The sequence below is a fragment of the Ictalurus punctatus genome, chromosome 12 (assembly GCF_001660625.3).
Source record: "Ictalurus punctatus breed USDA103 chromosome 12, Coco_2.0, whole genome shotgun sequence".
NCBI classification, from domain to species: domain Eukaryota; kingdom Metazoa; phylum Chordata; class Actinopteri; order Siluriformes; family Ictaluridae; genus Ictalurus; species Ictalurus punctatus.
The window spans coordinates 20,871,599-20,895,982 of NC_030427.2; the positions used below are offsets into that span (position 1 = coordinate 20,871,599).

At 37.1% G+C, this 24,384-nt stretch overlaps 1 protein-coding gene across 15 annotated transcripts in view; it reads right to left on the reverse strand.

The window, feature by feature from the left end:
* The window catches only part of phactr4a (phosphatase and actin regulator 4a), a 52,513-nt gene extending 29,996 nt beyond the window's left edge, over positions 1-22,517 (reverse strand). For 2 of the 15 annotated variants that reach the window (XM_017481400.3, XM_047159171.2), the window contains exons 1-4: positions 22,395-22,480; positions 22,192-22,293; positions 16,168-16,326; positions 4,751-4,790 (exon numbers count right to left, since the gene is read on the reverse strand). In XM_017481400.3, coding sequence (XP_017336889.1) covers positions 4,751-4,763 — 13 coding nt within the window. In that variant the 5' untranslated portion in view covers positions 4,764-4,790; positions 16,168-16,326; positions 22,192-22,293; positions 22,395-22,480. Of the gene's footprint in view, positions 1-4,377; positions 4,699-4,750; positions 4,791-6,750; positions 6,875-16,167; positions 16,327-19,635; positions 19,786-22,191; positions 22,294-22,394 lie in introns of those variants that run through there. The other 13 variants (XM_017481399.3, XM_047159172.2, XM_017481407.3 and 10 more) reach the window with 11 other exon arrangements.
* Positions 22,518-24,384: the final 1,867 nt, after the last annotated feature.

The following is a 24,384-nucleotide window of genomic DNA, read 5'->3' on the forward strand; positions in this document are numbered from 1 at the left end:
GTTATCAATTTATAATTATTTAAAATTTGGCATTAACGTTGTTGTTTCTTAAGTAGGTTGATGTTATAAATGGTGCAAAAGAGAAACATTTAAGTTCAGGGGTAAAAAAACAAAAAACAAAACTTTCATAGCTAATATATATATATATATATATATATATATATATATATATATATATATATATATATATATATATGTCATGTCAGAATGTGAACGGTTTTCACAAACAATACTTGTACTTTCATATGCAAGTGTGATTTCAGTTCAATTCAATTGCACCATAGCCTGTATACACAATTAACGCATAGTCAAGGATTTAAATGTTTTATTTGGTTAGTTATGATATGTAAATATGTGTAGGGTGGATTTGAGAATGAGTATTCAAATGCTGTTATGGACATACTCAAAGAAATGAATTCATCCACCTTATAATGAATTAGTAACTGGTTTACCTGGTCTAAAGTGGATCAAGAGAGCATTCTCTGAACATAGCACGAATACACCCTTTTTAGAATGCCAGGGCATCTTACACACACACCTAGAAGGCAATGTAGTGTAGCTAATCCACCTAGTGGCAGGTTTGAGGACACAGACTTCAGCCCAAAGAATTTTGGATCACTGTACTGGATTATAGTATAATACTACAAAAAATATATATATATTTTTTTCATTTTACCACAAAAATGTTCCAATACCAACATTTCATAGAACATGATACTATGTGACGAAAGTCTAATGCACGCAGCATGAAATGCTGGCTCGGTGATAAAAACGTCTACAGAAAACACTAGGTGAGTAAAAATAACAGCTCTTACTCTGTAATGCATCGTGTCGCCTTCTTGAGCATCAGTGAAGGTTTGCACCTTTTGTAATAGTTGTGTACGAGTCTCTCAATTATAGCCACAGTTGGAAAGGGGTCAAATATGCAGATGATGCTAGAAAGGCAAAGAATGTGCAGGACCTGGAGGATTTTTCTGAAGAACAGTGTACAGTTTTACTGCTCAGGAAAAACAAGGAACTCATGAACAACTATCACAAAACAAACACAGTCGATGATCATCCAGGTAACACCACACGAACTGGCACATGGCAATTAGCAACTAATAATCACGCGTATGTAAACTTTTGAACTGGTTCATTTCTGTAACTTCAGTTATTACTGTGTCTTTTGGACTAGATGTAAACATCTGTTACATAGCTTATTCAGGGCAGAACTAAATAAACAAAATGCAATTTTTATGATCACTTTTTTAAAATTATTATTAACAACTTGCAGATTCTGCAAGACATATGTAAACTTATGACCTCAACTGTTATAATCTTACGACTACTGTTTAGAAGAATATATAAATTAAACAAGATTTAGAGAATAAAGTCATAAGATTTTGAGAGGGGGAAAAAAGTCATAAAATTATAAGAGAAAATCTGCAGGTTTTTTGAGAATAAAGTTGTAATATTGAGACATTAAAGTCATTATATATTACAAATACATTTCTTTACAGATAAAGAAATACTTAATAGTATTAAAATACATAGTTAGTATAAGAACTATGAATCTAAGTGGTCATCTTCAAGCCTATCGATGGTTACAGCTGCAGCGTAACATACAACTCCGGCACGATCAGTACAGCAGTCAGGCCCAGATGTGTTACGGCACATTAACTCTCCATTAGGCTTAAGTTTATTGCACGAGTCCAGATGGCAGAACGTGCTGGGCACTTAGCATGTCAGAGTTCTACTACTTCAGAGTCAATCATTCGGGTTATCATTCACATACACAGTCTCTCTGAAACCATCGGTAGCTTTGAAGATGAAAACTGCCTGTGATTTTTAATTCAATAAGAGAGACAATAACGGCACCAAATCCTCAACGTCCCTCATTTTAACACACAAACATTGTATGCAGCATTTTGTCACAGTATTATGACTTTATTCTTGAAACACTGCAACTATTTTATTGCACTAGTCACCTTTTTCCCCCCTCGCAATTTTATTTCTTGATTCTCAAAATCTTTTTTTGTTGTTGTTTTTTTTTTTTAAAACAGTGTCCCTAAAACACCTTCATACAATCTAGAACTGAAAAGATATATCTATAATCTAGAATACCTCTGTATAATAAGGAAGTCATTACTTAAACCAGAAAACGAAAAACTGCAACTTTATTCTCGAAATATTACAACTTTATTCTCATATTATTCACTTTTCTCCTTGAAATATTACACAGTCTTATTTTCTAAATACTGTGACTTTTTTTCCCCACATACTAGGACTTTTTTAAATATTAGGAATATTCTCAAAATCTTGCCTTTTGTTGTTGCAAACGTTTATGATAAGAACATAGTTGTGTCACCTTGGACAAAAAAGTATGAGGAGGAAGTTCATTGTGAAGATAAAAATGCACACAATTTATCTTTGAAGAAACTGTTACTTCTTCAAAACTAGAACATTATACTGTTCAGCTTTTTGTGTAAAAGAAATCTCCAGACTGCACTGGGCAAATTCAAAAGCTCCCTCTGCAGTACAAACTGATTACTGTGACTTCAACCAGCAAGAACATGGAGAAGTGGAACTCAAAAGTGAAAGGTTTTTTTTTTTTTTTTTTTTTTTTTTTTTAAATGTAAACTAAAATGAATTAATAAAAAAAACCCTTAAAAACATCACTATTGGTTTTTCATTTATTTCATTCATTTTCGGTCTAAAAGTTGCCTCAAATAAGCCTTTTATGATGAAAAGAAGCTCAGATACAAATGCTTGCTGGTTTATTTTTTGATAAGTGATCAGCATGTGTAACTGTGGGAAGGAACAGGAGTGGCAGATCTTCAATAAAAACACACAGGCACTTTGTAGGCATATATGGCTGCATGTGTTCTCTCTCTTCATGACTCTTACTGTATTAGCAGCATTTTTACCCAGCACATGTACTTTTCCCTGACATCACCTTTCAATTTCTCTTGTTCCCTCCATCCCTTACTCATGTCCAGATATATACTAAAAGGTTAGTATACGGATAGAGTTAAGGTACATCACAACAACATTTTTGTTAAAACAAAATAAAATTTTGTATTAATTATTTTTTTGATAGTTGATGGTATTCTAGCTGAGAAACAAGAATGTTAATGACATGTTAATGACAATGACAAAGTGTAAAAGGGTGCAGAAGATGTGTCTTGTACTATCACTATGTAGTACTACCACTATCGCTACCAGTACTACTACGACTACTATTACTGCTACTAGCACTCATTAATAAAACTACTAGTACAACTAATATAAACTACTACAACAACTGCTACTGTTACCACTACTACTATTGTTATTAGTACTAATACTACTGCTACTACAACTATTAGAACTATGACCAACAGCACAATTACTACTACATCTGTATTACTGTTAGTCCTACTACACCTATTACAATTACTCCAACTAGTACTATTGCTATTATTAAAACAGCCATTACTAGTAGTAGTACTGGTGCAACTACTATTACTACAACTATTAATGCCAGTACTACTGCAACTACTAGTACTACTACCAACACCACCATTACTATTATTTCTGTATTACAGTTACTATGACTACAACTGCTTCTATTACCATTACCACCACCTATAACAATTACTACTACTTCTGTATTACTGTTATTAATGCTACTACTGCAAACTACTGAGTATTACAATCAATAAATCAATACATTTTATTATTATGTATTATATTATTGTTGTTGTCAGAGATGGCACTGGTCTGATACACATGATTGGAACCAGACCGATACCCAGATAAAATGGTGGCTCGCGTGGCAAAGGGGAAAAATAAATAAATAAATGAATTCGCTTTGATCCTGTAACTACTGGAAAAAGATTTGGAAAATACGTTTTAGGAACTGGAAATGTTTACATCTAAAGAGACAATAATGGCACTAAACACAACACTGTGTTGTTGACCAGAAGCTTAATGAAGAAAGCGGAATGATAGCAATTAGCATTTTAACTATCAGGCTGGCTGTGAAAACTAAAAGGTCTTATTCTCTTAATCTCCATCCTGCCTCTGTTATGTCCATTTTCTCATGTAGGTCATGATGAATGCAGATTTAGCTTCAAACTTAAAGCGTGTAACAAAAAAGAAAGAAAGGTACTCGCTGGTATAAACTACAACAAAGAATAGTTTGGCAATTTTTTGCTTCAACTATCACCGCTTAATTAATCAGGTGTGCTGAAACAGACAAAGCACTCAGGCATGAAAAGACTACAAAGTCATGTGGCCCTTCAGACCTGGGAGTGGAAAACACACACACAGACAGGCATAAACAGCACAGAAACAAATTCACAAACACTCTCAGCATTCAAACCCTGAGCTTCTAAACAGGATTTATCCTACCTGAGATATTTTCCTGGTCTACAGCGCGATTCTCTTCATCCATAGAGTCTGCTATCCGAGACATATACATACAAACAGATACAAAAGTACAAAGAGCCAGGGAACGGCACACCTGAAGGTGTGTATGCTGTGCACAGTGAGATCAGATATCGCCTACTGAACAGACTCTGGAGTCACATGGTCAGCTGTAACGAATCACATCCCTACCCAGTGCACATATTTGCATTTCGATGATGTCAGCGATGACTGTACGTTTCACTTTGATGACTTGCTGCCAAGAAGGTAAGGCCTGACAGTTTCATTGATATAGGCTTGACAGTTTGGGAAAAAAAATAGTCATGCTGATGAAATAGAAGAACAAACATTGTCTTACCTTGTCTTTCCATTCCAGTATCGCAGCAGCACTGAGGTATCTACAATGAGAGGAAGGAAATTAGTGGAGTATTAGTAGTTACAAAAGCTTAATTTAAGTTAAAGTACATTCCTCTTTGCAGTGGTATACAGGAAGACAGTGGAAATGTTTTTGAAATTGAAAAAAAAAAAATGTGGACGTGTAAAAATAAATAAATAAAATGAGCATTTTAGATACTAAATGTGTCACCTTAATTACTAGCATTACAATTCCAACTATTAATAGTACTACTACTGTAACGTCAAATACTATTAATACTGCAACTGTCTACTATTACTGTTATTACTTCAACCACTATTACTACTACTACTACTACTACTACTACTACTACAACAACAACAACAACAACAACTACTACTACTACTGTTATTACTTCAACTACTGGAGCTATTACTACTACTATTTTTATTACTTCAACTACTGCAGCTATTACTACTATTACTACCACCATTACTTCACCTACAATTATTACTACCACAACTAATACTGTTATTACTTCAACCACTATTTTTACTACTACTACCAGTACTATTATTACAACCACTAATTCTTCTACAACTACTACTATTAGTTTTATTAATTTATAAATAAAGTATCATTATTATTACAAAAACATTATTGCTTATATAGTAACAACTATAGTCCCCCCCCACTAAATAGTAACTGTTTTTGCAAATGACTGTGATATAAGAGGAATGAGTAATAATCAACCTTGGGGTGGTAACAGCTTCCCGCTCAGCGTCACACCACCATAACGTTAACTGTATCAGTTATAACAGCATGCTTGTATCATGTTTTATTCCTTGCATGTTAATTTGTGATTTTGTTTGTGGGGAAGCACACAAGAATGCTCTGTTTTTTCACCTTGTAAAAAAATAACTGGAAACGAAGCTTGGAAGGAAGTAGCAGAGATTACTGGTGTCTGTGAAGAGTGTATGGCTAGGAGAGTTAGCTTCTGGTGCTAATACACAATGCAAATTAAATGACAAATTTTCACCCTTATTAGCTGTTTAATTTGTGCTTTAATAGTTAAAAGAAGATATAATAGTATATAGAGATAAGAATATGGTGGTGCCTCTGGTATGTAGCTACTCAGTTAGCTCATGCTGCTAGTCTGCTAACAAAAGCCAATACAAAGCCTGGCATGTAACAATAAATAAATAAATAAATAAATAGATAAATGGTGGAATTTATTTGAAATTGTATACTGTAGTAAATAGTGTGCTGGACACTATACATTTTGGTTACCATCCTTTTCATTGGAACTAAAAACACTGTATGGCGGTACACGCCCACAAAACGCAACAGTAGCACTCGTGCCATACCCACAGGACACAAACTGCAGATTATGTTGCAGGTAGTCGCTCTCTAGTGTGAGCGCAGGTTAAAAAGTCACATGGTCCTCCAGACAAAAAAAAAAAAAAAAAAAAAAAACACAAAACAAAACACCACAATAGAAACCCTCATAGAATTTGTACTGGTCATAATGGGAATTGTACTGGTTTTAATGGAAACTGTAATGGTCCCTGTGGGTCTCCACTGGTAATTTGTTGCCTTCTATTGGTGGCATGTTATGTCTAGCAGATACAATTAAAGGATCAATAATGGTAACAGTAATGGTTTTACTGGTTAGCTAATGGTTTGTAATGGTATTTGTGATCACATTTCTGTGATGGTTTCTATTGTTTGTTTCCCAGTAGAGATGTTCTGTGAACCTAAGAACTAACTATATAGAATCAATAATGATTATTTATATAGACCAAAAATTGCTTGTTATCGTTTATGATTAAAATTCAAATCTGAACAGAAACATATCTAAAGAGCGAGTCGCTCATGTGTCTCGTTCTTTATTATTCCTTAAGGACAGATTCCTGAAATCTCTACCTGGTGCACTTTAAAAGGAGTGTTTGAATAGCCCTGTGCCGCGCCCAAAGCACTTTATTCATGACTCACATACTTGCCTGAGAAAGAGTGCTGAGTGTGGACACACAGAGATGGACAAGGTATCAAGCTGCACTTTGGAATGCAGTAACGAAAACCAATCAAAACACACATGGCAACTGCTCCTCTGCCTGGTCCCCATCTCTGACGTTCAGGATAGAAAGTAAAATAGCATGACTGCTAAAGAAAGTGTTACACTAGTACTGTTTACACTTAACGGGTTTTGAGTCAGTTTCATTGAACACAAAAACAATGAGTTCTCTTTATAAGGATTAAAACCCCTTAATCAGTTAAATAACTGCTTTGTATGGTTTTCATTGCTTTGGTTTTGTGTTTTCTTTTCTGTTTTGAGAGGGTTTTCTTCTCATTAGTTTTGTGTTATATTCTTTAGTTTGGGTTACTTTTGTTTTCTCTTGTTTGTGTTTTCTTTTATATGGTTTTAATTTCTTTAGTGGTTGTTTAATGTTGGATTTTCTTTAGTTTTGTGTTTTCCTTTGTGTTTTGCTTTCTGTTGTTTTGTTTTCTGTTGTTCTTCTTTTGTGTTTTGCTTTGAATATTGTCCATGTGCCTGATTCTCAATTTTTGCCTCAGTCACTTAAAGTGTCAAAAACTGTAAGGTTTTACTACCTTCTCGTTCTATATCTATTCAATAAATAATAAAAAAAAGTACACTGCCAAAAAACCCACTATTATATTCAACTACTCATCTGCACCAATTCACATTGCACTCCAGCTGCTATAAACATCATGCCGTGTGTGAAAACCATTATTTATTCTCCACATTTTATCATGTTGTTCTATTTTTATCTTGTACTATTCAATCATGCGGCAACCATATTCAACATTTGACTTGCGATATTAGTAACAGCTGATGTAGAAGAACTGGTCTTGAACTAATTGTTCTTTCTGTTAATAGGGGTATGACTCATAGCAGGGTCTGTGTCATACCATGTGTTACATTAAAGTCTACTGAGAAAACACAGAAGCACAAACTGCCCAGGCTGTGAAACTTTAATGGAGTTGTAACCATCATAACATTTATCGATTCATTTTATGTTCATAATCAAAATTTTCAGCAAAATGTTGTTTATTTCCATCGGAAGCACATCCAATACTCTAAACAGCCGTATGTCAATCCCACAGGCCTGGCATGATAGCAATATCTCCAAAATGAACATTTCAAATAAGGATACATCAATAATATTTTTCAGACTGAGTACATTGTTTTTGATAAACACAAATACTAATACCAAAACCAGCATGAGTAATCTATGCAAGTATTATGCAATAAGGACATCAATTAACACTTTATTCAGCTTTGTTTATGTTGGTTGCTGGCATGTGCTGTTAGCAATAAACTCCTCAGGCTGAGTATTATGTTTAAGATGTTAATGGAGGTCATATAATGCTTTTTAATGTTTTCTTTTAGTGTGTAATGGATCTGTTTTGCATGTATAAGATCTGCTAAGTTACAAAGCTCACAGTCTCCCACAAAGGGATTTATTCTATCTAACAGAGAACACTGCTCCAGACCTACCTAAAACACCTTCGATTGAAGTCTAGATATTCCTTCCGCACACGTCTACGTCACTATTTGAAATATCATTGATCTGCTTGATCATCCGCATTTTCAGAATCTGGCTTGGGCTCGAACTGATATGGTAAAACCGACGATATTATTAACTGTGTTTAGAATTGCTTTAGAAGCTTTGGAAGCTGAAGCTCGCGATTATGGTAAGGGGCGTTACATTTCTGATACACGCTTGAGGTTTTTGGCCAACCACAATACAATGGGTCAGCTGGCCAATCAGAGCACTCTGGGCTTTTCGGAAGGAGGGGCTTTGGAGAAACCCGAACTCAAGAGCTTTTCAGACAGACTGGGAATAGAGGTACTGCAATAATGTACAATATATGAAAAATAATGTTTTTTTTTTTTTTAACATTACAGCATGTTAACATATTCTATTACACCGAATAAACAAAATAATGAACTTTTAAAATCATATAACCCCATATGAGAGTGCAAAAAATGGTTATATTCGGTTCTATACGGCTGATTATATTGGGGATATATACCTCTCGCGTCCCTGTACACCTCGCGGAGTATTATAGTAGATATAGTATAGTTAGATACGTTGTTAATGTTATGTTACCTTAAATAAATACGTCTTTACCCGCTTCCGTACTCTACTCCCTTACGTCTCGTGACGTGACAGAATACTCCGGAACAGAAACAAAACAAACGCATGTGTCCACAGTAAACAATGTTACGGTTGTCAACATCCATGCTCGTGCACGTAGCTCGTGCATGCGCGCGCCCTCTCATCGTTCCGAGCACGCTGCCGGAAGTGGAGGCCGTGAAATTCGCACATCTCACTCGGGTTGCTAGGCTATTTGGTCGCGTCATCAAACCCGTCATTGTTCGGTCAAATTTATTCGGCCTTTTCACTTATTCGGCCGAACGCCGGAAGTGCTTTTTTTGCTATTTTCGGCCGAATAATTTCGGTTGCCAAACATTCGGTGCATCCCTATTATCTTTTGCTTTGTGCACATAACACAAAGGAAAGCACCGTCCACCCTCTTCCTCATACATGACCTTACAGATGTCCACAATTGGCTAGTGTTGCTCTGACAGACATGGGAGATCGAATATATCCTTTTTGTTTTGTGCCTGGATTTCTTTTCTTTGGGTTTCTTTTGATTTTATCATCTTTGTTTGTGTAGTATTTTCTTTAGTTTTGTGTTATTTTACTGTGCTTTGTGCACAGCGCTGTGTAACACAGAGGAAATCTGCCCTCTTCCTCATACATGAGCTCACAGATGTCCACGGTAATTGACAGGGGGGAGAGAGAGAGAGAGAGAGAGAGAGAGAGAGAGAGAGAGAGAGAGAGAGAGAAACACGTCATCCTTCCCACCTAGAGAATGAGACAATTTTGCTCTCTTAGCTCCCAGTCATTGATGGCACTCTTCAATAAAAATACTATTTAAAAGACATATCTGTTATATCAGGTTACTGATATTGTAGAGCCTGCAGTCTCTCTAGTTCTTAGTCTGCCCCAGGGTCTTCTCCTCATCAGACATGCCCGAAACACCTCCCCAGGGAGGCATCCTAGCCAGATGCCCGAAACACCTCAACTGGCTCCGTTCGAGCCATGTATGATAATATTATATCAAAAATGTTTATAAATCATAAGCTACATAAGATGCTGGTTTTTGTCTAGGGTCAAAACACAATATGCAGGAACTTTTAGAACAGGATATAGACAGTTAATTTAAGCTACCTTGTCATAATTATTGTCATTATTACATTATGTTACAGTAGCTACCATTTTAACCTAGTTAATTAGGATTCCCAGGTAACCAAAACATAGGCCTGAGTAGCACACTAGAGCTTTCAGTTTAGGGTGTGCAAACATTTGAATTTATGATTTGTCCACACCTGTTGGACAAAATATGGATGGTAAGGCCTCCTGGAAAATTAGACATTCAGGCCCTCTAATTACAACCACGCCCTCATGTACACCTTAGGGTTGTGACTGGACAGTGACTGCATTTCATTGTTTCACGAGTGCAACGCACTGGTGAAAGTAACATGCAATGCAACTGAGAAATACATTTACTTCAGCACTGAGGGGAAAAAAGGGAGAAAACCTGCTGTTTTTCACTAAAGAGATTGCCCTACATAAGAGCAACACAATGAAGGTTTTGCTTTTCAGTATAAACTGTTTTCTGAATATCATTAATGAAAAGCAATGCAATGTGTGTATTCACATGATTGATTTTCTATCTGGCATCTCCAGCACTGGGAAAACCAGGTTCTGTAAAACAAATCTTTACTAAATATAGACCTAATATTTTTTTTAAACTGATAAACCCAACGTCGTCCCCTTCCCCAGTCACTAACACCACTCTGTCCTATCCGTCTTATGGGTTGCCTTTCAGGAATAAGCAGCTTTAATTTAGCCTATTTCCGAGCCAGGAAAACAGTAAACAGAATTATACATCTAGAAACACTTTCAATGTACCTTTAATAATTGAAAGATGTTCTGTGGAAGAAAGCTAGGCCATGATTTTATAACTGCTGAAGTTGTCATGGCTCCGTTAAACCTGTTTAGCTGCTGTGTACCATTTATAACGTGAACCTATGGAGCAGATGAGCCATTACCGGTGTTCTGTGAGTACACTGAGCACAACCTACCTACATATCAAACAACTTAAAAAACACATTATATTGGAAACAGTTGAACCATCACTGACGAGACCGTCAATCCGAATGGAGGCTAGGGAGCATTTTAAGGAAGTGAAAGATAAGACAACAAAATTTCATAACTTAGAAATAGGTTGTAAAAATATATCCAAGAGGTTGGACATCCCAGTAAGCACTGTTGGATCAGTTGCGAGGTAGCAGAATCTGTATCACACCACCCGAGCACTGCCTAGACAAAGCTGTCTAGGGCTGTCCCCTAATAGTCGACTAATCGTTAATGGACTAGAAGAGGCTTGGCCGACTAAATTTTCAGTGGTCGTAAGAAAATAAAAATTCCACAGGAAGTGGCAAAGTCACACGATCAGTGACAGAAAGTTCGCTAACATGGCTGGCCTGGCTGATCCACCTGCTAATAATTATGTCAGGAAGAAAATCAAAAGTATGGGATCATTCTGAAAGGATAAAGGATGACCCCAAAAAGATGGCCTGTTAACTCTGCAGGGAAACGTTTGTCCATCATTCATCGACATCGAACATATCTGATCGTAAAAAACATGCAAGTAGCAGCCTAGCAATAGCCACATTACACGGCTGCTTGTTTCAACGTTACGGTTAACCAAGTTAACTTAACTTAGATAAATGTGTGCCACTACATTAGATTATCCAAATGTTCAAGCAGAGTGTGGAAGTTAAAACATACTGGCATGTTTAACTTAACATACATTTCTCTCTAGGCTCATCTATTATACTATAGAGACATCTCTGCAGCCGACACTATAAATAAATGAATATAATAAGCATTCAATTAGTCGACTAATGGCCTTAATGAACGACTACTAGTCGACTAAGAAAATCTTTAGTTGGGGCAGCCCTAAATCAGGACAGAGTCTGGGGAGGGAAGCCGTAGTGTGGCCAACAGTCACTCTGAACGAGTTACTGTGGCTGAGAGTGCAGTGAAGGTGTACCAGACAACCATTTCAAGAGCTCTGCTTAACTGAGAACTGTATGGGAGGCTAGATAGAAAGCACAAAACTAACCCTGTGAAATGTGGCTTTCTGGTGTGAGGACACTAAGCTCATGATTCTGTATTTGGGAAAGTCATTATACAGATAATGTGCAAATACAGACATTTGCACATTAGATTTACTAGGGATGTCACAATACGCATATGTGGTGTGATATACACTGAATCGAATACAGGTAGATTTTATCATATATAATGTGTGATATCGGACATTGAAATGTATTTGAATGGTTTGTACGGTTGTGTGTTGCTTTCAAATTGTTAGGGGAAAAAAAGTCATGTGACTGTCTCAACAAACCATTGGATAATTGGGTCAGAAATGTGTTTTTCTGTGGGAACCGTGGCACTGTGGTTCGGCATAACTGGAATAACCAGCGGACCAATCTCATTGCACATCATCTCAAATGTTGTTTTCGTCATTCTGAAATGCCTGAGACAAAGTCGGTCATCGAAATAATTTGGTTTAATTACCTCCCAGAAGTGTCTTACATGATTCCATTCTCAAATATCAGACATGCGCCTCCGATCACACGATATCATGAGGTTAGTGACAGCGTTTCTTCTGCGCTGGCTTGTTACATTGGCTTCCCCGGTTGTAACATTTGTATTGACCCTAATCTCCCCGTAAGCGTCAATTTTGTTCTCTTGAACACGTGGGATGGAAACGGTGATTTATTTGCAAATGTTTTACACGATATTCCAATTTCTCGCACAAGTTAAATTCGGCACTTGGATGGAAACATGGCTAGTTACTTAAGCGAGAAGAAAACACGGGGCACGGCAAACGTTTCTCCACACAGCACATAAACAGCCTCCAAGTGTCGTTTCAGAACAAGCTAATCAAATAACTTGCACCATTATGGGTTGTTTATAACTCGTGATTTCCAGTCCTACTCTGTTGGTGTGAATCCTAGATCTGGCAGTTTACCAGGAGTGCTTGAGCCACATTATAAAATCTCCTCTCGCAGCCATTTCAGCTAAAAGGTAACAGCAGAAAGAAACAAGATCAGATTGTAAAGTAATTGGCTGATGCAAGTGTAATTATTTTTTTGTCTTCTAAGAAAACTACTTGTACGAGTTTTCCATTCAACAATGTTGCCTTTTTTGTTGGAATTAGAAAAAAAAAAAAAAATTCAAGCAATAATAATAAAAAGGCAAATTTGTCACAATTTCTTTTCCATTTCTGTATCAAAAACTCATGAATGTGGAGCAGAAACAGCAATACGTATTAGTGTTGTATTCTGTTTGTGTATCGTTACAGCCGTAGTTTTTGCTAAACCAGTGAATGATTAAAATGAATAACTGTAATAAAAATTTAAAAAATCTCGTATGGTATCGAATAATTTGCGGATACATGTGCTAGGCAACGGAGTGAGTACCAGAGGACAAAAATCTTTTCTCCCCCAGCTCATTATACAACACATGCGAGACAGGCTACACTCTTAAAAATAAAGATTCCAATTAGAACCAAAAATGTTTTTTCAGCTTGATGCAATAGAAGAAGCCTTTTAAGTTGCACAAAGAACCTTTTACTCTCAAGTTCTTTAGAGAACCATATGGGTGCATTAAAGAACCCATATTAAAGAACCCATCTGAAATGGTTCTTCACAGCAGTGCCACAAGGAACCATGCTATAAGTTCTCAAAAAAACCCTCAGTTACTGATTTAAGGAAACAAAGTTAGACCTTTAAGTGTGATGCCAGGAGAACCTTTTCAAGTCTCACAAAGAATCTTATAGGTTTCTTTAACCAGTTAAGGGATGATACCTTAAAGAACCAATTTACTGCTCTGAAGAACCTAAAATGAAACAAAGAACATCTTTACTCTCCAAAGAACCATATAACTCAACTGAAGAACCCTATACAATGAAAAATTTGTTCTTGACAAGACGAAGGTTCTTTGCGGAACCCAAGATGCTGTAAGGAACCTATACTTTTAAGAGTGTACATCCCAAAAAGTTCTAAATAGTACCTCACTACATTAAACTAAATAATAACTCTTGGTGTACTATTTTGGCTCAATATTTAGCACACTAGTATGTGGTTTGGGATTCACCTGCAGCTTTCTCAACAAATGTTTTACATGAGAGGTGAAAAGACCCTGGAGAAATGCACCAAGTTAAAAATAAAAAGAATCTTTCCATAATTAGTGGGTCAAGTTTACTGCTAAGGGGCAGTCATTTTCTCACTAACAAAGAATTAGCTTTAGAAAAAAAGAAAAAAAAACCCATCAAGTTAAGTTCACAATAGTGCTAAATTTGATCGTAAAATTCACATCTCACAGATAAACACATCTGGACTTGAGACAGCATTCTTAACTTTTAAGCTTGTGTAACGAGCGGAGCTCCCACAATGCACTAGTGTTCATTCCTCCCTGCAGGCAAAGCAAGTGAACACAAGAACCAGAAACACTTTGGGCTGCCATGTTACTGTTTAAAAGACGCACAAGACCTTCACTGTGTGCTAAAGCATGAATCAAGATCAGAACGTGTTTTTTTCTAGCTCTGTAGCACCCTGTGCCAGTTTAGAAAAAAAAAAATAATACAAGGAAGTAGAAAGATGGAGCTGGACTGACAGGTTTGGTAAAGTGACCTGATCCCGCTGTGGTGTATTTACATAGCTCGGCGAGGTGAAAGTACACACAGGGCTTGCAACAAAAGAATATATGCGCTAGTAACCTCAAAGAAGCGTTAGCATTAAACTAGCAAAAAGCAAGAGTACTTCGTGTTCTTGCATTCTCAAGCATCTTCCTACTGAAGTTTACAATAATAAAATCTCATTTTCTGCACATTAGTCCAATGTGAAACCAAACTTCCATTTGACCAAAGGTAGAAGCTTCGAAAAGCCAGAAATATTGAATGTCCATGACTGCCCATCAGAGGCATGAACTAAAGCAATATAATTACTTTCCTACTGTATTTAAAGTACTTCATAAACACCAGCTGGTGTTTCAGAGGTTTATGGACATGTCCCTTGGTGTTATGGACAACAATATGACACTAAAGCTGAAAAAAAAATGTACACATTTGTTTTGGAGTCTCATTTTTATTTCATTACTTCTGGGAAAACTATCAAACCCTACGTTTTTAATGATTTATATCTAGGAATTTAACTTCATGATCATCCAATTGAATGATCTCTGGAAGTATATATTTCCCGTCCCCGGAGGAATGTCTACATCTAAACATGGTTTGTTTTTGGCTCTGTTTCTTGCCACACACTTCAATTTTCCAATGACTGCTTGGGTGAGGAAAACAATGATTGGAGTTTCTTCATTTTGAAGATGTAAGAATTTGAACTAGGTTGCGGTTTTCTGGGGTTTTTTTTTTTGTTTGTTTTGACCAACTTTGGGAATCTTCCAAGCGGTCATGCCATGCCCTCAAAGTGAAAAATAACGTGATTTGGTATTAATAAGCCATCAGTGCTTCTTCATCTCTCAAATCATTTATACAGTCCCTCCACAGAAATAAACACAAGACCAAGGAAACTCCACAATATTTGCGGGAGCTTGCAATTTTTGTAAATTAACGCAGATTTTCCACAGATTTAGGCCAAGATGCGTCATGTGAGATCACATCGTGCATTCAGCTGAAACCCTCTTTGATTTACATATGTCGAACATGAGTACAGCTAAAAAGGTTTCATTTTCCAACAAACATCATGCAAAACAATTTTGCGCAATTGCGCCAATTCAAGTAGTTCTCCGCAAACAAAGCACAAGTTCTCCGCAAATGCTATCATATTTTGTGCAGGTGATTGTAAATAAAAAAAGTCTGACAATAACTTGCTGCATATACCAAAACACATAACTGAAATCTGCTGCTGAGGCGAGTAAACATTAAATTTCAACAAATTTACTTGTAAATACGATCTTTCCGACATGACTTGAACACACCATAAGACCTAATAACCATCACGGCAATCCAGCTGTTGCTAAATACCTTGCTTTTATGATCACACCAGATTGTATCATGACAGGTAGCTTATAGCATTCAGCTACAACATCAGAGTTGATATAATGCTAGCTAAAATGTAAGAGATTAGGAATAAATCTGTTAATACTGTAGCCTCAGCTAATGTTTTCTCAACTAGCTTGGTTTCTTGGTGTGATCTGAGGCAGATGTTTTTCTTTGGTGAACTTTTCTTGCCCTCTAATGTTAAAAACCAGATTTGTGAAACTAGAGTGGTGCAACAGAAAAGAGTTCACCCTTTAATAAAAAGATCGTGAGTACAAATCTCAGCAATGCCACGACCATCCATGGGCAGGAGTCCAAGAGCACAGCAAAACTGGCCACGTTCTCTGGGTTGGAGGGACGGCTTACTCTCTCTCCCCTGTCAATCAGTGTCACTAGCCAATCAGGGGCGTCTGTGAGCAAAAATAAACAGAACATTTTTCCATGTTGTGTCTGAAATGTTGCCTCACTTACACCTTATTAATTTCTTGTTTATAGAACTATTATATAAAAGCAATACAGCTAATAATTTGTTAGCTTTATTTAAAGTCCTGAAGTCAGGCTCGCAGTGTTGCTTCCGTTCAGGCTCCATTGTCGCTTGGACAACAATAATCTGATATTTACCCGATTAATACGATACTCTGATTAAGTAACTAGCATGTAAACAGCAATTTTTTATTACCTTAATCCGACTAAAGTCATACTCGAAGTAAACACAAATTGAAGTAAGACATGTGGAGTATTCCTATTTTAGTCGCATTATTGACATATATTACAGACATGTACACACCTTAACCACACTATTAATGTTGTGTGGTAGTTTTCACCGCATTTTGTGACAGGACATGTACACACACGTCAGCGCTCAGCCGTTTGACGGCAAACAAGAGAGAACGGCTGCATCCCAATCCGCCTATTTACCTACTATATAGTAGGCGAGATACATGTATTTCAGCTACTATATAGAAGCTAAGTACGTGGTTTCGGACGCAGCCCACGGCTTCAAACAGTTGTCTATTTGCACGTATAGCATGACAAATTATTAATTGCACTTGAAGCTTTCGTAAAATTAAAAAGGAAAACTGTATATAGTACGATAAAGACGAACTGTATGTCAATACGTGAAATTCTGGAGGGAACGTCAGACGGCGTGGCATGGGGACGTAATGACGTCTATGTTCTATAACATGTAAAATGGGAACATGAAAGGAATATTCTAAAAGCGACTCATGTAAACACCTTAATCACAATATTATCTTATTCAGAATTAGGTCAATAATTAGATGTGATCTCTTCAGAATGACTCCGCCCCCACCCATCCACATGACACAAGGGCTCACTGAATGGTTTGACTACTGCACACTTATGTCATGTGACTGTTTTTATGACCAGCATTTGCTTCCCTCTTTGTACCCGAGACCGAAGCTGCTTAGCAAGTTTGACTGGGGTGTTCGACAGGCCTTGCACCATAATTGACTGAGATTTTGAAATGCTTTTTTCGGTTCCTGCTTGGCCTTAAACAGTTTTGTTGATGGTTTGGATGTTTTGGTTTTTGTAGTGTTGACATGTCATATGTTTTGAAAACAAAACCACTTCATCACTTTGTCCATCTATCCATCATGTAGGTGTAACCCCAACAGCTAACAAATGGCTGACCGAGAACAAGAATGAGACAGCATGCATTACGACGTGGAAAGTTGATTCTGGTGTGATCACTGTTTGCAGAACTACCAGACAGATAAAATATACAACTTTTTGGCTATCTAACACGAGACTAGGCTAGTTTGGTGTCACTAGCCAAGGGCAGGCCCAGCTAAGCTATCATTGTCTGAGTTTAGCAGCTACAGTGCCATGCAAAGTACATTATCTGTCCTTATGCTCTGCTCATATCATGTTCACATAACTCGTATAAAAATTTACACACCTTGTTTCAGTTTCAACCCCTTTACTGGTAAAATAAAAAAAATTATAATTTTTTTCCCCCATCCATTTTCCCCTTACACTTACTGACTGAGCTAGCATTTGGCAGACTTGAGAGCTGTCAGCCAATAAGACACGAGTATGTCCACGTATTTTCCGGTAAACCCTGTCTGATTGGTCTCGCCTCCGTTCACTGAAGATAAAATACAACACTCCTTTCGGCAAAGCTACAAAATTACAACACTTCTGTCTTCTTTTACTGACGTTCAGTTACGTCGTGTCAAACTGCTTCAAGTGGAGAATTATTCGGGGCTAAAGAAAAAATCCTCAGGGCTACAGCCCGGAATGCCCAGGCCAGGTTGCGACCTGATTTTCACACACAACAGTCTTGTAGAGTTTACAGAATCGTGAGAGCCGCAGTTCTACAATCAATGTTGATAAGAGAAGTCAGAGAAGAACGGCCAGACAGATTTGAGCTGACAAGAAGGCTACAATAACTCAAATAACCACTTTTTACAACCACAGTGAGCAGAAAAGCATCTTGGAACACATTTAACATTAAAGCGGACGGTCTACAATAGCGGAAGACCTTCGCTTCAGTTGCACTCCTCTGAGCAAATAACAGGAACTTGAGGCTACAAGTGGTGGTCATTTTAACCAAGTTGCTGTATGCTGCATGAACTAAAAACTGAAAAGGTATACCAAATACAATTTGAATAGCACTATGAATAAATAAAAATTATACTCCTTAAAAAAGGCAGACATTGTTCTTTACGGTGCGAGATGCTACATATTCTGAAGTCCTAAAATTCCTTATGAGCAAGTACTGTGCTAACGCACGCATGGTAGTGAAGACCAATCAGGGAGTGTCTCAGTTAGTAAACACTTTTGCTCATTCTTTCGTCCACGGTCTGAAACGTGTTATATGTGAACCTTTCGTAAAGTTTGAAAATGTAATTGCCCAATAACAATAAGAAATACTACAAATGTAACAGAAGACTGGTGACATTTTATTTTTGCCTGAAATTATATGCCTATTAGGAATGTGTGAATTTAGCTGCAGTTATCTCAAGAATGCACAACCAACTCATTAAAGAGAGACGTGGGGAGGAAAAGAGATAATGAATATATATTATTGGGGAAACAACAGTGTATAGTAGATAATGGCTTGGGGAGATTTATTAAAGTCCTCCATTTGTTCACCTTGGAAATCAAAACAGAAAAAAGTCCTGATTTCCCCGTTTGCTTTCTACTGCACCGGACTGTCACACACCTCGCTGCACTGGCAAATCACTCGAGTAAACTGCTAATAACTATAAACTATACAAATCAGAGGACAGTGAATGTGTTCATCGATGCAATGCAAGGAAATGCAGAAATAGGACTTAATAAAATACACCAAGAATATACTAGATGTGTTAAACAGACATGTGGTGTTTAACTAACATATTTCTGAACTGAAAACTGACTATACTTGAACTTGAGAAAATCTACAATAAAAACTCTACAGAGCTTGGGGGGGGGGGGTCAGATCAGCACAGCAAGCTTTCCTGTAATGATTAACTTTTCGTCTGCCGAGTTTATATTTGTTGACAATTATCCCAAGGCTCTGGGAATGCTCTGTGAAAAAGCAACTACTTCCTCTCCAGATCAGCAGAAACATGATAAGCAAGACAGCGCAGACACACAGATACTAAATTCCCAACAGCCATGTCCTTACATCTCTACTACTCTTTCAGAACTAACATCACTAGCCCTGTTTTGTCCACAAATCAGGAGGTCGCTCGAAATAAATCGCTTACCTTCCCTGCAGGTTTTCTCGATAAACAAATCTGTATTTAATGAGAATCTTGTACATTTCTCTAGGTTGTATTTTAAAAGAAGAGCCTTGGGTAAGTTATACTCCTGCAGTTAAACCTGTGCATATCAGCACCCATCAGGCACTGCGCTTGTTCTGACTCGCTGGTGACACACATGAGGAATGTACAGGAATCTACAGAACAGGAGGCTGGCTTGGGTTTAAGTCCAAACCACAAGCTGAATGACTCTCACCAAGAAAAACTTCAGAGCCCAAAGATATCAAGCTGCAATAGGCTCTAATTTTAAATCAGTAATTTATTTTAAAATCATCATTTATTTTCAAATATGTTGTACTAGAATGCAGTTTCAAATCAGTGGGTTGCTTTACATATTATAATTATACAAATCTTTGATCTGGACCATCCTGTAGTTTCAAACAGCACTATATTAGACCATATTGGAGGTTCCAATTACAACTTGTTGGCTTTCAGAACTATATATCCTGGGTCTGTGAAGGGCACCAAAACAATAAAAACTCCATGTTATGTTTAGAGGACCATTTGGCAACAGTACATGCCCTGTGACATGGCACAAGGGGAATAAAACATGACAAAGTGTGCCATCATAGGAGAAAATAATAATAATCGTGACACAGGGTTGCTGTAATCACCCTGACGTTGATTATTTTCTGACAACAGCATGTCTCATCAGGGTTTACTCCTCACTGACTATGTTTACATGGACAGCAGTAATCTAATTATTGACCATACTCTGAGTAAGATAATAATGTGCTTAAGGTGTTTACATGAGTCGCATTTAGAATACTCCTGTCATGTACCCGTTTTACATGTTATAGAACATAGTTAGATTAACGTCACACGTCATTACGTCACCGCTCCAAAATGTCCGACGTCCCTCCAGAATTTCACGCATCAACATACAGTTCGTCTTCGTTATGGTACCGTATACAATTTTGGGTGTTTTTATTTAATTTTTTACGAACGCTTTAAGTGCAATTAATTATTTGTCATGCTGTAAGTGCAAATAGACAACTGCTTGAAGCCATGGGCTGCGTCCCAAACCACATACTTACTGTCTATATAGTAGCCAAGATACATGTTTTTTTCCCCACTACAGGCCTATAGTAGGCAAGTATGCGGTTTGGGACGCAGCCGTACTCCCTTGTTCGCCATAAAATGCTGAGCACTGCTGTGTGTGATTGTGTCCTGTCGCAAAATGCGGTTAAAACTCTCACATGACGTTAATAATGTGATTAAGGTGTTTATATGTCTGTAATACACGTCCATAAGGCGACTAAAACAGGAGTACTCCATATATCTTAATTCGATTAGTGCTTACTTCAAGTATGACCTTAATCAGATTAAGGTAATTAAAAATGGCTGTTTACATGGTAGTTTCTTAATCAAAGTAACGTCTTAATCGGGTTAAGAGTGGATTATTGTTGTCCATGTAAACGCTCTGACTGACCACTGTTCTCATCAGCCAGTCGCTCATCACCACTGTTCCCATCAACCAATCGCTCATCCCCACTTTTTTTCCCCCCTACTCTAGCACTTCTTCATTTTAAGCTCACAACTACTCACCATCACTGTTTCTTTTTTCTGCAGTCTCTATGGAAAGTACAGTATTTTGTAAATACGTAAAAGTTTATTTTGGGTAAAGATGACTAAATTCTATAAGAAGAAAAAAATATTTAAGAAAGAAATTGCAATCTATTATATCCTATTCAGATTTTTTGTTAAAAACTACTCTATTTTATTATATCATATTCAAAGTGGAATTTTGTTGCCTTGGTCCCACACCATAATTTGTATCATGAGATATATATATATATATATATATATATATATATATATATATATATATATATATGCAAATTAGTGTGTAACGTCATCCAGTGACTTCTAGCAACTTTATAGGTACTTCCCCTACCAGAAAAAAGTTCACTTTGTGGCTTACTCTATGAAACATGGGAATATCCAAGTAAATGTCGAAGTCCAGTATGACAGGTGCATACAGTTATACGAGTTATAACAGAGCCGTTAACTCACAAAACGTGTTCTGTTGACTTGTGTTACTTCGTAGTCATATCAGCTGGGACACCTAATAATAACAGAGCTTATTAAGGAACCGTTTAGGGGGAAATACGCGACCTACTATACAGTATAAACAAGCTGGCTGGCTAACTTGCTAACTAGCTAGCAACTTACCTGTGCCATCAAATCAAGCCATTCTCCATGGTAGCTACCATTATAACCACTGCTATTTCTCTTATTTGATACAACATACGAGCATGAACCCGTGTTATACTGCTTTGTGTAACTTTCTAAAGTTGAAAAGTTGAAAAATCCTGTTAGCGAGTTAGCTTAGCAAATAACCTTGTATAAGCAACAGGTTGCACTCAAGTCGCTTGGTTAGGGCATGGCAACCACAGAACGTGTAAAACAAAATGTCAGTAAGAGTTTTTGTTTCTTTGTTTTTGTTTGTTTGTTGTTTGGGGTTTGTTTTTATGTGGGAGAAACTTTTCGGCGTCTTACCTGCTCATAGAATGTGTTTGGGAGGCGCTTCCATAAATTAAGCCCAGCTTCAGTTTTTTGTAGCTGACGACAGGTTAAACCTTGAGCTACGCAGCAAACAACCTGTTAAAGCAATCGGTGTAAAGATCCAGAAACTCAGAACACAACAGAAAACCGGACAAAACACGAGCTAGTGCTGGTAACCAAAAGCAGACATTACTCACGTTTACTAGAATAAACACCCAACATACCTCGCCTGTTTCTTACATACTGTGCGACAAGATTTGGAAAGGGTTGCCAAGTTGTTCAAAAATTTACCCCTTTTGCCATATAGCATATTCACCTGGGAAATGTTGGAGGGCAATGTGCAGAGTGAGTAAAAGACAGTTTTATACCGTTTTATACAGTGTTATACAAATATTTAAAATATATACACTAAAATTTTATTTATTTATTTGCTTGTTTGCTTGTTTGTTTGTTTAAAAGCAACAACATACCACATTTAGTGCTTAAGTCATGCCTGCCATCTGGTGGATTGTTTTTGTACTATTTCCCCCTCATAAATTCACACAAGTAGACCTGGCTGCGGCCTGCAGAAAGGGGCGTGGCTGCACTTTTGGGTGGGGCTACATGTGTCACTCCGCCCATACCTGGTCTTATTGGTTAGTGGCAATGTAATGACGTTGACGCTTAAACCCTAATCCGAAAGTTATATGGAAGCATGTAATATTTGTTACGATTGAATAATTGAAATTCAAAATGAAGTGCATGTATAATCAGTTTATAGTCATGTTTTTTTGTTTGTTTGTTTGTTTGTTTGTTTTGTTGTAGATATTCACTTTTCTATCCACAACTATCTCATGATCTTGCAGTGTTTTCCCTGTTAGAAACACAGAGTAATGTTTGTGAACCTTTAATCTAATAATAGACAATTAATTTACTATAATTAACAATGCATTGAACCACAAAGTCAGATACAAAAAGTTATAAAAAGCAGTTTGTCAACATCAATCAATAAACCCTTCTGTTCAGTGTGGGTGTATATGAGCAAAACAATATTTACAATACAATAAAGGAAGTAACAACAGAAACCAGGTTAATTGCATCTTATGAAATCCAATAGTGGTTTATTCGGATATAATCTACATCCTCAGACTGTTAAGTGAATAGCACCTGTACTATAAAATCACACATCTTTCATGGTAGTCACTGAGTGCATATTTGTCTTTTATGTCTTCTGATTATGCGACATCTGCCCACTCTGTAGTAGTATTGCTTTATAATTTTGTTTAGACTTACTGATTCCAACTCTGTCTACAACTTGCATAATGTGTCTGCCATGGTTATGGCCTAAATTATGTGTAATCCATTCCTGCCTGAACTCTTGCATAAAAAAAAAAACTGTTCTTCCAAAGGAACACCTGTACACTTGAACAATCCTGCCATTATCCAATTATGTGGCAGCAGTGCAGTGCATAAAATCCTGCAGATACAGGTCAAGTGCTTCTGTTAATGTTCACATCAAACGTTAGAATCTGAGAAAAATTTGATCCCAGTACCTTTGACTTTCACATGAGCATTTTAGAAAGTGCTTATCTGCTGGGAATTTCATGCACAAACAACCTCCAATGTGTGGAAGTTCTGCATCAGAAGTGCTTTGTTGATGAGAGAGGTCAGAGGAGTATGACCCAACTGGTTTGAGTGGACAGGAAGGCAATGGTAACTCAAGTAGCCACTCTATACAACCGTGGTGAGCAGAAAATCATCTCAGACAGCACAACATGCCGAACCTTGAGACATATGGGCTACAACAGCAGAAGACCACAACAAGTTCCACTCCTGTCAGCCAAGAACAGGAAGCTGAGAGTACAGTGGGCACAGGATCAACAAAATTGGATAGTTGAAGATAACATCACCTGGTCTGATTCTGCTGTGACATGCATATGGTAGGATCTGAATTTGGAGCCAGAATCATTAATCGACAGACCAAACCTGCCTCATGTCAAAAGATTAGCCTGGTGGTGGTGGTGTAATGGTGAGGGGAATTTTTTATTATTTTGTTTTAAATTTGTTACATACATTTGTCCCTTAATAATAATCAAACATTGTTTAATTATTGTTTATATGGTCATCATTGTTGATCATTGCCACATCTTATAATGATTACTTCTAGCATGATAATGGACCATGTCACAACTAAGTAGTTGGTATGTG